This window comes from Micropterus dolomieu, linkage group LG20 (assembly GCF_021292245.1).
Source record: "Micropterus dolomieu isolate WLL.071019.BEF.003 ecotype Adirondacks linkage group LG20, ASM2129224v1, whole genome shotgun sequence".
Lineage (NCBI taxonomy): Eukaryota > Metazoa > Chordata > Actinopteri > Centrarchiformes > Centrarchidae > Micropterus > Micropterus dolomieu.
In genome coordinates this window covers 35575142-35590784 of record NC_060169.1, presented here as the reverse complement: position 1 = coordinate 35590784, position 15643 = coordinate 35575142, and the positions used below count along the sequence as shown (strand labels likewise).

The 15643-nt window shown below is 41.1% G+C and overlaps 1 protein-coding gene across 3 annotated transcripts in view; it reads right to left on the bottom strand.

Moving 5' to 3' along the window:
• The window catches only part of LOC123958666 (plakophilin-3-like), a 31519-nt gene extending 26149 nt beyond the window's left edge, over positions 1–5370 (bottom strand). The window contains exons 1-2 of one of the 3 annotated variants that reach the window (XM_046032181.1): positions 5027–5370; positions 4173–4220 (exon numbers count right to left, since the gene is read on the bottom strand). In XM_046032181.1, the coding sequence (XP_045888137.1) occupies positions 4173–4220; positions 5027–5231 (253 nt within the window). In that variant the 5' untranslated portion in view covers positions 5232–5370. Of the gene's footprint in view, positions 1–1776; positions 1962–4172; positions 4221–4486; positions 4626–5026 lie in introns of those variants that run through there. The other 2 variants (XM_046032182.1, XM_046032183.1) reach the window with 2 other exon arrangements.
• Between the last annotated feature and the right edge of the window lie 10273 nt (positions 5371–15643).

Genomic DNA, 15643 nt, shown 5'->3' with positions numbered 1-15643 from the left:
TGCCTTCTACCGCAACAGCACTAACTCATGGGTACTACAGACTCATGGTGCTAAACTTTAGGTATTTGCCCAATACAGTATTTCAGATTCCACATAGTGCAAGTACTGTGAAACTATCCAAGCAACTTCCATTTCCCATGTTGAGGAACTTTAGGATTAAATGTCATTCATTACAATTTTAGAAGTTAATTTAAAGTGGCAAACAACACTTCCTGGATTAGAGGAACTGCCCACTTTGGGATTATGTCACAGAGACAGAGGAAACTGCTCTCTCGGTCCTGTTGCTTGCATTGGTTTCTTTTAGTTTATCTTCAAGCACTGGCTAACCTAACCATTTAATCATTAGTACCAGTAACTAGAACAACCGCTGGGCAGCCCACTAATGCTGGCTGACTGTCACGCAGTTCATTCTGGCAGTTGGCCAAACTTTAAACTCCATACAAACAGATCTCTTTGTCTAATTATGTTGTCCACATGTTTCTGTGTGTGAAAAGGCGCCTTGACATTTTTATTAACATAAAGTAATGCCAGTAGACTGCAGCTGACTACTTAAACTGCCAGTATACTGTCATATGGTTCAATAGCTTCAGAACCCCCCTTCCCCCACAGCTTTCTGATGTGGAGTTAGAGGGCGCTCTCTCTCTACATCATGTTGTATGGCGGCTGTAGCTCAGGATGTAGAGCAGTATGTAGAGCAGGTAGTCCACTACTCAGAAGGTCAGTGGTTTGATCCCTGGCTCCTCCAGGCATGTTGAAGTGTCCTTGGTCTTCAGCGGAGGATCTGTTGGATCTCCCATGACTTAAAATACAGACCTTTCTATTAGGGTTTTGGTCTTGATTCTACCCTAAATGTCTTTGGGCTTTTACTAAAAACAGTCACATGACTTGAGAAATCCAAAGTTTTACGACGTAATTTAGCCCATCATCCAAGATGGTTTTCTCTTTGACTTCTGCAAAACAAGAAGCCACTCAGTGATTTATGGTACCCACTACCCAGCCAAGCCTTTCCCAACACCATCTTTTCTCAATAATTTCAATCTTTGTCACAAGGATATGAGATTTTAGTCATATCGCACAGCCCTAAATGAAACGAAAAAAAATACTGACAAACTAAAAGAGGGCAATGTGATCAAATATGCCATACAAAAAACAAAGAAAAAACGAGCTTTCAAGTAGCTTTCAAGGGGGGTTAATGGGCCGGAATGATTTATTTTCCTGGAGTCTTGCTATGTTACCATGACCAGTTGAGACTCTAATAGGCAGACTTTGTTCCCTGTGTAGAGAGCCAGGCTAGCTGTTTCCCCTCCAGTATCCAGTCTTCATGCTGAGCCATCTGCTCAACAGCAACCAAAATCCTTGGACTTTTCAGGGGGATATTTTTGACCCAGCTTTGGCACTAAATGGTAAGGAGTTCAATAAACATTTCATGGCAACCTTACCAACACTTACTGGATCTTGCTCTGAACAGAAAAACCAACCAACGGACAGACAAATATCACCATCCTTACGCTTCACCAATAATGTTGCAAAAGAAAAGCTTGTACCTCGTACAATTTAATATCATTATTCTGCGACTGTAACAATGTAATCAAAGTCAAGGCTCTCAGTTTCTAGAATGCTTTACTAGATATTGTCACTGCCAGTAGTGCTATAACTGAGAAAAAAAAATATCTTCTCAACTGTAAAATTGAATCTTATTTTATAATCTATTCAATTTTCTCTGATGTTTAGAACTCAAGTTTTAAATGTCAGACACTGTATGACAGCAGGCCTTACCCGACTGGCGGAAGTACAGAACCGTCCAAAATAGACTCTGACAAGAAGCTGTGAAGAGGTGATTGGAAAGGAATGTTCCACACACAAGGTGGTCCGTGAGTTTAGGAGGGGCAAGGCAGCTAACTTGCATTTTTATCAAAATGTTTTTCACATTACAATTGAAAGACTAGTCTACAAACTTCTTCAATCACACTCATCCGCACAAGCATCTCTTGTGACCGCACATATTTCCACCTAAGTTTGCATTTTGTTTTGCTCTCCTCTCCCTTTCCATCTGTTTCCTTTGCTCTCATTTTCACTGTGACTGGACTCCATCCAGATTCTATTGAATTCAGACCGCAATGTGTGACACTTCATCCGATTTTGCAACACCTCTTTCTCTCACTTAACTGCATTCAACTTCAAATGTCACAAACTTCACACAGCAGTAGCGCACTGACTTTGACATAACGATAACATTTCACTTTTGTTACTACATGGAAATAAAAGCAATTTCACCATAATCTTAACTAAAATATTCTCCCCAAACTTTAAACACCATTTCAATGGTTTAGCCTTTTTACCACAAATCATCATATATTTTACATCACAGTCATTCTTCTGCAGAGTGATATTGCTGAGCTTCTGAACACTCAGTGCTGTGGTTGTGTTTGTCTCATATTATACAACAGATGGACTGTAGCTAGCACTAGCTTTTCTTTTTTATGGGTCAAGAACTGGTGATGGTAAATGCAGACTTTCTCTTGTGACCACGTCACTTCATATGTTCCCCTTTGGCGGGGCGATATGATATTTTTCCACCGTGGGAGCTATTCCTCAGTGTCTCTGCTGTAGATATAGGCTATGAAGCAAATCAGGGCTGGATTCTTGCATGAGTGTGAGTAGGTACAGAATGGTATGGTTATTTTTAACCATTTGTTATTTGAATTTACAGAACAATACTGTATCGTGATGTATACAATTTTTACTAAAACATTTTGGCTATATTGCACCACCCCTACTTTACCCCGCAATTCGACTAGCATGCGGTGCCGGGGCCATTGATGGAGGTAAGTAACATATCACCACATACATAAGGGGCGCTGTTACTGCTGAAAATAAAATAATAAAATATATAAAAAATAAGCCATACCTACAGTTCTTGCCTATACTTTGTGTAATTGTATGAACAGACTCTTGAAACTTAAATTGTGTCATCATTCACTATGTTGTGAGGAAAATGGCAATTTCTTGTTCAACATGTGAACATTTATAACTCAGAACCATCCTGCCTGGAACCTGTGATGTCATTTAAGTGGAGAAACAGGAAAACAGGAAATGACACTCTTGCAGGTTCTCTTAGCGCACAAATACATATATGTGTATTAGGTGGACAATAGACATTGGAAAAACAACTATTCTGACCTAATTTACATATTTTGGGTAAAGTTTTATATGATTTACACTTTGTTGTATTTTATACATTTATAAATATGCCATCTCCTATCAAACAACTTTGAAATGGTTAGAATCAATGGCTTTGTATAGCCAACTGACATGATAATCATCCAGGAATAAAATGACTAACATTCATGGGAAATTACTTAATGGCCACTAAAGTCCTGCGATATCAATCCTCTGAACAGCCTCGGACTGGACCACAGAAACAAACATGTTTAGCTTTAACACAGGGATGCTATAGCTGTCTTATGATATTCCTGCCATAACGTGTTCCATCTATTTTCAGAGCTAAACTTGGACCGCCACAGTACTGAACAGGAGTCTCTATTTAGCTGATCATCAAGTCAAGTGACCATGAGAGCAGCAATAGTAATGATGATGTGGATTTTCCAAATACCACATCATCACTTCCCAGAATTTTTTGTGTGTAACAGATTTCCCCATCCTGGTTGCATAACAACTCACATTTCACATCTGTTGTTGTTTTGTGTTGAGATGTGAGTGGCCTTGACTGTATCAGCAATAGTGTGTGTATTTATTCTAAACTGTTTGGTTTGGCACATGACATTCATCTTGGTATGCGACTTTCTTTGCTTCGAATATGCCCCTAGCACAATATAGCTAAATTGTCAAATAAGCTTAATTCTGTCTAATTGCATCTACAATTTAGCAAATTCAGGAGATAAACTTCTTAACCCCTTCATGCCTGAATTTACTTACAAATATATAAGAAAATGTATTATTTACGCTTTCATTTGCTTTCAAGCTGATGCTAAATTAAGTGGAGATTGTTAATTTGCCTATAGAACATAGAAAAGATATAGATTCAGGTATGATGTAGGTATGATGCAAATTAGCGACAACAGGCATAAACAAGAAACCAGTGCTTGCAAAAGGTTCCTAGGTGCTGATGCACGAATATGCACAAACAGACATAGGGAGAATACATACGCTACCTCGGCTGCAGTCTGATAGGAAGCGGTGTGATGCGGATTCACGACAATCTGCGTTAAGGGGTTAAAGAAGAAAAAGTCAAAAAACAAAGCAGCAGAAGCATGACATTTCTCATGATGCAACTGGACAGACTGCCTCCTAAATGCCCACTCCTGTCACCTTCAGTTTGCAAAGCAGGTTTTCTGTTAAAAAAAGTTTTAAGCCTAAGCTGAGATACAGTGACCCCTGGTGACATCATCAGGGTCGTTTTTACAAACTGTGGGAAAATTCTGTTTTCCCTTCTATAGCCTACCGAACCATAACCCCAAAACCTTACCAAGCCGTGGATTTTGTGTCCTGCACACCTTCAATAAATAACAGAAATGAGGCTTCCATAATTCATTTTTCAGAAAAAGGCCCCAGTGACAGGAAAGGCTCAAGGGGAGTGAGGTCATGTTCATGTTTTTCAGGCAGTAGGACTTCTGCCTCTGGAGCTATAGCCTCCCAGAAGCCCCCTATGTTCAAATGGTGCAGTTACATGGTATAAATGGTTACCACTCAGATGATGAATGAAAAACAGAATGGGCTAAACAAACACTAGACCTACACTGTAGAAACACAATGTACAACACTGTGGACCCATTACTGAGAACACAGACACTTTAAAGTCCCAGTAGTCCCTAAAACACGGGTTCTGTTGTATTTTCTGTTTTACTATTTCGTTTCTTGTTGAATTGTGTTTGTTTCTTTTTCTCTTCTCAAAAACAGTTGGCCTGCGCCTAATGGTAATTAGTTCAATGACCATCACCTGCTGACGAACAAAGACACGCACACGCACCTGAATTTGATGCCAAATTTGAAACACGATGTGGCTCACCTGTTGATCCGACCAGCGAGTCGTCCAGTCTAGGCAGGGAAGAGGACTTCTTTTCAGCCAGGCGCATCCGGACCTGCTCTCGGACCCTCCTGGCTTTAGCCACCGGGTCCGGAGACGGGCCGTCCGAGGGAACCACATAGGCGGTGCAGGAGGAGTTGGGCTGCAGAGCGGACAGAAAACAGCCCTCCGCCACCGCTACGCTCATGCTGACAATGGGAAAGAAAGAACTTCACCCGAGCAAAGAAAGAAAAGTTGGGGAAACAGCCGGAGTCCCGCAGCAGTCTGGGCTCGTCCAGAGAGTGGCTCTCTTGTCTGAGTGTCTTCTACGAAATGGAGATCAGTCAGCAGCCTGTCTGTCTGTAGGCGGGACCTGCAGTTCTGGGGTCAACAGTAATCCATATGACTGTCAGGACAATCATGTCAAGGCTACAAAAAATTACGCGCATATGCTACTTTGTTTTGTTTTTTTTAACCTTTTAACCAAAATGCCTTTGTTGCCTAAACCTGAACACAGGCGAGTCTGGATGCGAACCCCAAACTTTGGAGTCATACAGTCATGCGCTGTGCCGCCGCCACCCCCTCCCTAATCTGCACAATAGGTTGTTTAGAAAAAAAGAAAAAAGGTAGGTCCTATTTGAATTTTGCAGTATTATTCAAATTGATCTCGTCCTGGTAGTATCAGGATGTAAGTAGACCTATGCAACCAGGAACCATTAAATGAGGATAACTCTGTGCCCAGCAGAGGGGCAACTGTGATCCTATTTTCATAGGTTGTAATTTGTGTGTCTACACAGGCCATAGTTGGAAAGAAAAGCATACACATACATCTTCTAAACAATAACATTACTTGTAAAGGCACTTCTACCTTGTGCCAGATGGCTCATTATTTGCCACATAGGTCTACTTGACAAAGTAAAAAACAGCATGATGGATGGCATGGAGGCATGACTGATGAAATTCAGAGTGATGATACTGTTTGTCTCCACCTGCGTGGGGGTCTGTATCATCTGTGATCACTGGCATGATATTAAGCCTGAGGCTTAAAGTTGAACTAACGCCCTTATGTGCCGGATGAATGGCTTTGGTGACTCCCAGTGGTGTGATCAGCAAATACACTGGCACACAATGCACCCCGATGATGTAGCCATTCATTTGCATTTCTATTGATTTTTGTCAGACACTGTTCTGATCATGAAATAGTGATTCGATCACTATCACTCACTACATCTGCATGTTTAATTGTCTAACAACAGAAACAAACAAAGGTATAAAAAGATCAACTCAATCGTGAATTCAGCTATATTAAAACAGGCGTACAGGTGATCAAAGGGAGCAGGTGGAGGGGGGGGGCTGCGGTTTACCAGCTTGGCAGAGTAAACGAGTTACTACAGGTTACTAAATGGGTCTGCATGGCATTCACCAGTAAGCCACTATGTTGGACACAGTATTCTAGCCATGGTCCAGAAATGGCCTGAGCAAAGCGACAGACTTGTTCAAAGACAATATTTGCACTTCTTTTTTCAGGTACCTCCAAAGACTTATGTTTGAAAATTGCTTCCCTACATTCCCATCTCAAACTCCTGCCATCTGGTTGGAGGACTGTGTTCATAAAGGCCCCACTGAGCACAATCTCAGATTTATGATGTTTTACTGTCAGTGTCCTCATCCTCCTTGGACTAAGCCTATCTCAAATCAAAATGGGAGGATGCCTTTGCTGAGAGGATGTCGGATGATATCTGGAAGTCGTCCATAGCAAAGATCCACTCAACCTCCATATGTGTCAGACATAGATCCAATTTAAAATATTTCACAGGCTCCGTCCGGCCAGGAGTAGGCTTGCTTAACACTCTCCAGAATGTGACAGTGCAACCAAGACCCAGCAACCCTTAATTATTCATTTTGGACTTGCTCAAGTATGGGACAATTTTGGGCTAAGGTCTTTGACACTTGCGCATATGTGTAACAAGCCCGTAGCCTAGTCTGGCAGTTTTTGGCATTGTCAGCCCATGCAGGCCCATCTCATTCTACACTGAACAAAATTATAAACGCAACACTTGTTTTTGTCCCCATTCATCATGAGCTGAACTCAAAGATCTAAGACTTTCTCTATGTACACAAAAGGCCTATTTCTCTCAAATATTGTTCACAAATCTGTCAAAATCTGTGTTAGTGAGCACTTCTCCTTTGCCGAGATAATCCATCCACCTCACAGGTGTGGCATATCAAGATGCTGATCAGACAGCATGGGTGTTGCACAGGTGTGCCTTAGGCTGGCCACAATAAAAGGCCACTTGAAAATGTGCAGTTCCACTATATTGGGGAAGTCCGGGGGGGTCCGGAAACCAGTCAGTATCTGGTGTGACCACCATTTGCCTCACGTAGTGCAAATCTCCTTCACATAGAGTTGATCAGGTTGTTGATTGTGGCCTGTGGAATGTTGGGCCACTCCTCTTCAACGGCTGTGTAAAGTTGCAGTCAGGTCGAGACCCCGATGAGGACGAAGAGCACGCAGATGAGCTTCCCTAAGACGGTTCCTGACAGTTTGTGCAGAAATTCTTTGGTTATGCAAACCGATGGTTGCAGCAACTGTCCCGGTGGCTGGTCTCAGACGATCTTGGAGGTGAAGATGCTGGGTTGAGGTCCTGGGCTGGTGTGGTTACACGTGGTCTGCGGTTGTGAGGCCGGTTGGATGTACTGCCAAATTCTCTGGAATGCCTTTGCAGACGGCTTATGGTAGAGAAATGAACACTCAATTCATGGGCAACAGCTCTGGTGAAAATTCCTGCAGTCAGCACGCCAATTGCATGCTCCCACAAAACTTGCGACATCTGTGGCGTTGTGCTGTGTGATGGAACTGCACACATTTTCGAGTGGCCAATCTCCGGGGACGACGAAACATTATTATAGGGAACAACATGAACACTGAAATATTGGGATTGAGGCTACTCAGATCGTATTACGATGCTTTAATGGGTATGTATTGACTTCCAGGACAATTCATTTTGAATTTGATCGATGTGCTACATCTGTTCAAATCGTTATCCTGTGCCAATCATTTTGGAAAAAACACTATGAGTTTAGGAATTGCTAGTTAGGCCTTTGTTCTGTAACGAGGCCCCAGGTGAGCAAGGGTCTGTTCAATAAATGTCATGAGTCTGTTTGAATCTTCAGTGGTGTCAGGCAAACATGGAAAAAGTTATGCTTATTGTTACAACACAGAGTATAGTATCTGTTATCAACATTAGTAAACTCTGATATCATGTTAAATGTCTGTGTGTAAAATGATCCTGATTACCCAAACCTAAATGATGGGTGGAGCTAATAGGAGGAACGGGAAGGGAGGATGGAGTCGGGGTCAGATGGTTTAGCTAACACCCTCAGCTGAAGTGACGTTTCAGAAAAACAGCTACAACATGATGTCATCTCAAAGCCCTCCCAAAGTTCACTGAGGTGAAGCACAAAGTGAAGACAAGCTCACGAGAAACAGAACTTCCAAATTTCCTTGTATATATTTAAATTCTACTAGTGAAGTCAAGTAGTTCAGTCAACTACAACGTATTGTTCTTTTAACAACATTTCAAATGAGAGCAGTCACAGTTTTGCTTAATAAGCACGCTTTTCCTGTTGATAGGGTGGTTGTTTGAGGGCCCAAGAATGTGGAAATAACCTCATTACCTAAAGGCAACATGCGAAATTCTTGGGGGAGGTCTGGGAAACTAAGTCTGAGTCTGAGGACCAGTAATATATGTCTGGAGCAGAGGGGCTCAGGGAAGGATTCTTGCATCCTGTCTCAGAAACACTCCTGCCAAGACCATGAGGCTTTCACACAAACCTACAGAGAAACCACGGACTCTCACTCTGGGTGTAGATGCACTGAGCAGAGCATCTAACAGGCATTTTTAGAAACAGCACACACACTCACTTACACACGGAGGTCATGACCTCTTTTACTTCATAAAACCAGGAATGTGTGCTCCAAGCTCTGCAGGGTAAAACTGGCATCATTTAGTTTACAAAAAACAGAATGTCCTGCTGATTTTTGACTTATTTTTTGACTTTTTGTGTTAATTACTGGCTATTCAGGGACTATTTTAATGAGTAGTTAACAGTATCCCGCAAATTACTACATGGCTGTGTGTTTTGGGTGTCCAAGAATGTTTGGAGTATTTCTTAGCCAAATTAAGGAGGGGATTTTCTACTTTGGAAGTCTGTGGGATTCGATTTTACTCCTGCATCCTTTGCACTCTGCTCAATCTGTCTTGTTTTTGTTTATGGTGTGTATATATGTGTTCTCTATACTGTAGCCTGTGTGTGATTTTCTTACTGTGTTATTGTGTTATTGTATTGTAGGTAAGCACATCGTGAGCAATGTACAATCCTGAGTCAAATTCCATGTATGTGTGCACATACAAAAGCTGATTCTGATTTGTCAGCTGTTTTTTTTTTTTAAATGAAAACTTATAAAAGTTTAATGTTAATTTGTCATACATCATACACACAGAAAACCTTGACGTGACATTTTTATGTAAACCTAACAAATTTTTTTGGGTGGATGTTTTGAATGAATCATATTTATTGTAAACCGTGTTTACTGGTTTTCACTGCTGATGGGGCAGATATGGTTTTTATTGGAATAGAGAGTGGGTGTTGGAATTCAGAGCATCCAGGACTAATACTGACAACCACACAAACTGGCAGAGAGAAATGATGTGGAGAGATAAAGTAGCAGTAAACCGAGAATGGGGGGAGGGCTTGTGTGAAATAGGCCTGGTGAAAGACAACCAAAACAAATTGCACCAAACCAAGTGAGCAGCGAGAGTGAACAAAACAGAATAAACAATGAGCTGGTTTCCAGGGTGAAACACGAGGTGATAATGTGGAATCACACAATGAATAAAATGTTTCCCCAAAAACAGCATTCTGTATCACAATTCCAACTCTGTCATTAAATATTGATAATTAAGAAACTCACCAAAACAACTACAACATGATGTCATCTCAAAGCCCTCCCAAAGTTCACTGAGGTGAAGCACAAAGTGAAGACAAGCTCATGAGAAACAGACTACATGTTTCCTTGTATATATTTAAATTCTGCTAGTGAAGTCAAGTAGTTGTTCTGGCTCCAACTACAACTTATTGTTCTTTTAACAACATTTTAAATGAGAGCAGTCACAGTTTTGCTTAATGAGCACGCTTTTCCTGTAAAGAAAATATATATTAAAAATAAGCATGATGTGTAATGCATGTATAATGCAAGTTTATTTTTTACTTTCAACCTATTCATGTTGATTTACTTGTCCACTTCCCTCGACATGTATTTGCATTGTCAGTGCGTCCAACAAGAAAGGCTTCTAGGCTGTGTAGCTTCAAAGGCATTCCTGACACCAGATGCATTGCAGAAGCTCTCCTGGATCCAATTGTCCACTGTCAAAACAGCCAAACTGGGTCAGACTGAGTGCCCTTAGTCTTAGGTGATTAGATGCTGCATGTAAACCTGGATGGCAATCATGTGGGCATTTAGTGGGAAAGGTGGGCGTTCAGATGCTCCCTGGATACAGTACTTAAGCTGGGGATATTAAGATGGATCCTGAAATTCAGTTTTATGATGTCATGCTCTGTGCTGATTCATTTAAATTATTTTTATTATGATATGATAAGTTACACACACTTGGAGAATCTGAGACAAGAATTACAGAAGTTGTTTTGGGGCCTCATAATGGACCAACATGTAACTAGGACACTGATGTTGTATCCTTTGTTAGACGTGAATTACTTTAATCATGCTCCCCCTGGTGGCAAAGTCTAGAATTACTTGTGCTACTTGTTGGAAACGCCTACTTAATTTCTCACCAGTGACCACTGAGAGCTGAACTTTATTTGGGTATACAGGATGACTCTATAGCACGGTAGTTTGGGGGCGACTGTGGCTCAGGAGTGTATGAATGTGTGTGAATGTTTGTTTCTGTTTGAGCACTTAGGCTCTGTGTGTGAATGGTGAATGCTAGACTAGAAAGGCGCTATACAAATACGGAGCATTTAATTAAAGTCTGACACTGCAGGCCTTCCCTCAGACAAAGCTTGGGAAACAGCGCCCCCCCCCCCAACCACATCTTTAGTTTACTCTATAAGTTTTGCTCAATTCCTGGATTCCTATTGGATCATGATTATATTATTTGATCCCATAGACACTCAACATTTGAGCCAAAATAGCCTAATATTGCTGTTTGACATAACTTCTGACTACAGCTAATAGTTTTTAAAACGGTCTGTTTTAAGGCATTTATTAGTTTCTGACTCTGAGGGGGGGGAAACAGTTCCCAAAAACTACTGTATCTCTGAACTCTCACACACTTAGGCTATACTATGTGATCTCCTTTTGATAACTCATGCAATAACTAATGTAATATTGTTTCACTTCCATTAACAGAGCCTCCCCTGAAACTGTTTGGAGCCCCCCTGGGGAGGCCCACCTCACAGTTTGAAAACCCCTGCTGTAATCTATTAAGACCCCAATTAGTTCAAATCTGAACTGGTGCTGCTTTCACTGACAGCAGTCACAGGAGGAAACGTAACTAACCCTGAGACAGGGACATGGCATAGTCAGACACATTGTTCTTTTTTATTACATCACATATGATTTAGTGTAAGATATTGCAAGATAAATATAGCTTGTTTTGTAATGTGTTTGCCACAAGTTTCGTCTTTGTTTCATTGTTGTGTTATTTGTAGCAAGGTGTCATGACTTCATGTTTTAATGCTAATGGTCGACGCTGTCGTTTTTTTAACATCTAGAGAAAAAGTTATTGAAAGACTTCAAAATATTGAGGCCTATTGTACCAAATGTGGCATGGTTGTAAATGCAAAACAAAGAATATGGACTCTGACAAAGATCAGCAGGAAACTGACCTTAGGTTCTTTCACATTTAGGCATTGGAAGTAAATGTACAGGTAGCTGGTATAACCTGCTGGGCATTACTGCCTACTGTGTTAGAAGCATCAGATGGGTGCAACAGGGCCTCGCACCCCCATGCGACGTCCCTGCCCATGGGTCAGGTGCAGGGTCATCAGCCTGAAACCACCATTCCTCAACGTTGTGCTCCAAAAGTGCCTTAACTACACACAGAGTAAAAAGCAAAACGCTTGACTAAACACTTAAATACAAAAGCTTTATTAATGGGCCACACACAGCTCCTTGTGTTTGCAGCTACCTTCTCATTTGTACAACAAATATCGTTTTCAAATAACATTGAATGATGAAGCTGTGAAAATGTATCAGTAATTCCATTGTTAGAAGAGCACACTGCCTTATCGTTAAGCCTACAATTCATGTCGGGTGTATGAATGTCTCCTGCATTTCTGCCTTTCTGGATGTAGTCACAGCCAATAACAATTTTATTATTTGTTTGAACCATAAACTAAAAATGGAAAAAGAAGAAACAAGAAAACTCTAGGCCATCATCAGGTTTATGATAATAATGTGATTTTAGTCATTTAATGTTGATTTTTAAGATGATACAGACACTGAATACGGCTCTTAGTCTCCATCTGGTGGTTTAGAAATGCTACTGTGCAAGCTTTTATTTTTACAGTAGAAGGAATGGTCTAACGGGTCTAAACGGGACACTGTAAATAGTTTGCACTGAGAAACTCTAAAAAAGTGTCTAACAGGGTGACCCTTTATTATACATTTTCTGTTGAGCAAAACAAATACGCTTTTCTTTACAAGGAAGAACATTGGAGCAGAGGTCCAACTGATAAGACTAATTTAACGTTTTGGGAGTGTGGTTTGGTGCCAGGCTCACCTGGAATGTACATATAGAGAGTACTGTAATAAGTGGAAAAAACTGAGGATGAAGTAATGCGATGTTTGGGGAGCTGACAGGTCTGCTTTGAAAGCTGTATAAGTTGAATACGATCAGTTCTGGATTGTGGCTGTGTGGCATATGGTTATTAGATGTAATACAAGCACAAGAACAGCAGCATTAATAGTAATCTCAGAGTTTAATATCAAGTGTGGAAAGAAACGTTCCGATGATACATCTGCTTTTGCGTGTGAGATGATGGCCACGGTTGTTGCCTTGCAATGGGTAGAGGTCAGGCCAGAGAGAGTGCTAACTGCGTTCAGATTGATGTGCAGCATTAATGGGTTTTGCAACAGGAGCAGAGAGATGATTTATTTATTCAGAATCCACCAAATGTGTTTGTCTGTGGGTCTCTGCCCATGTCGGAGTTGATGGGAATGAGAAGGCGGAAGACGCAGCAAAGAGTTTGGAGTACATGGTCTGGAGGACGAAAGAGATAAGAGCAGAGGGTTATAACAAGACTAAGGAATGGTAATACTGCCTCTACATGATTGGAAAGCATAATAAAATCAAGTGAAGGAGACTTAACTTCCAGGTCAAATTGACAGGATGAGTTTGAGCTCCACCACAAGTGAGCAAGCAGCTGCTTTCATTAGTGTAGTTAGAGAATTCCTCTTGCATTGTCAATCCGTTAAACTCACGATTCTGTCCTACCTGGTGCACAAATCTAATTTTGCTTATTACAAATCCGTGTCTGTTGCCCAAATGTTGACTTGCAGACTGAGAGCGAATTTGTTTTGTTCTCTCTCAGATCTTTTGTCATCAGTATGCTTCCAGTCTCTACATGGCAGCTGTGAAAGTTTTGCTCAGTGAGGAGCTCCGCACCCAACTTAACTTGTTTCTTGGAGTCGGGGCTGCCTTCAGTATAGCTTCTAGTAAGAGAGTTCCATCCATTTGTAAGATGAAGCAGCAGCTTGTCAAGCATGATGATGGAAGTGACAGGTTGGATCAGCACTGAGCGAAAGAGGGCAGAAACATGACCGTATTGTTTAGTAATTGTATTAATATCTTGACAGAATTGTTTTGTATATGGAATATTATTTGAAACTAATGTTTTTATGTTATTGGGGTCAATAAACTGACTCACTATGAATATTAGTAATAATATGTTGAATGATTTAAAGTTTCCATTTAGTGATAATTATACTAAACTTTATTTGTGTAGTGCCTTTCATATACTGTATACAATGCAGCTTACAGCAAATTATGTCAATACATTAAACACAACAAAAGAAGGTATAATAATAAAAATGAAATTAGGATTTACAGACGTTGCATGTTGAATATTCATGTAAAGCCTGTTCCACAGTTTGGGGCCATAATAACAAAAGGCGACGCTGCCATGCAGCACCACATACCTCACGGAACGATGACAATTGGGGGGGGTCCACTCCTGTTTGCCAGATCTGGGCCGCAAGTAGGCCACAGTATGACCACATATCAGCCAATAACAACTCAAATAAACCAGTACTGGCCCAAATCCGGGCCACTGTCCATATTTATTTTGGCCCAGATGTGGCCCACATTCCATATCCTCATCTGGCACAAATACTGCATGGAATGATGGCACTGGGGCGTTTTACTCCTGTTTGCCACATCTGGCCCACAAGCGAGCCTTGCCGCATGTCTACTAAAACCAAACTTAATAAACCAGAACTAGCCCTAATCTGGTCACAGGAAATTTAAACTCTAGCCCTGGAATGGCCCACATTCCTCATGTTCACATGGCCCACATGCTGCTTGGAATGGTGGCTCATCCTCAGATTAGCCCGTATGAATTATGCCAAATTTTTACCTAAAGTGGCCCAAAGTTGTTCAGCCATATTTGGGCCATGTTTATCATATCAAATTTGGGTCACATTAGGCTCACACCTTGATTAGCTGGAGCTGGAAGTGCCATATATTTGCCAAAAGTGGCCTAGATAAGATGTGGCCTGCCACATTTGCTGCTTCATATGTGGGCCACTTTTGGTTTACACCCATATTACCCTTTGTCGGCTGTGCCACTTCAGGCTCAAATCCGTTTTGTCAGGACCACAAGAAGACCAGGAGTGCTGCATCATTGCCTGAGGTGGCCCACATCCGGATGATGTCTGGATGGCAGCAGTCAAGACAAGACAAAAACAACGCATGAATCAGTTTTATTGCATAATAAAAAGATATAGTCAGACTTTTGCTGGTGGAAAAATACAGTCGTACTGACAGTCAGTACGCTTACTCAAGTTTAAATCACTGTCTGTGATGACACCCACACCTTTTGCCTCAGCCGGAGGTTGGTTTACCAGTCCACTTGAATTTAGTTTCATTGATAAATCAGCACCAATTATTATAATTTCAGTTTTGTCATTCTCATTTAATTTCACATCGCTGTTGCTTATCCAAACTAATATTTGTAAGCAGCCTGTGAGACTTGTCTGTCTGCCAGGTGCCTGTTCTGTCTGTCTGTGTTGATGAGGTCATGGGTGCCTGTCATCTTCACTGTTCTCTTAACCCGGACACATCATCACTGATGGTTTTTAACAACATGCATGTACATTTATCAATCCACACTATTTAAAACTAAAAGATTGTTTCATTCTTGTAGTCACCTTGAAGAAGAGGTCAAGTCAGTTTACTGGCTGGTAAAATGATATCTGCCTGCAGTAATCTGCAGCCTTCCTATAGGTTTCCATTTCATTTATGATCTCTGTAATTTTAATTTGATCCCTACTTTTCATATTAGAATTCCCAAAGAAAAAGACAAGACCACCAACTG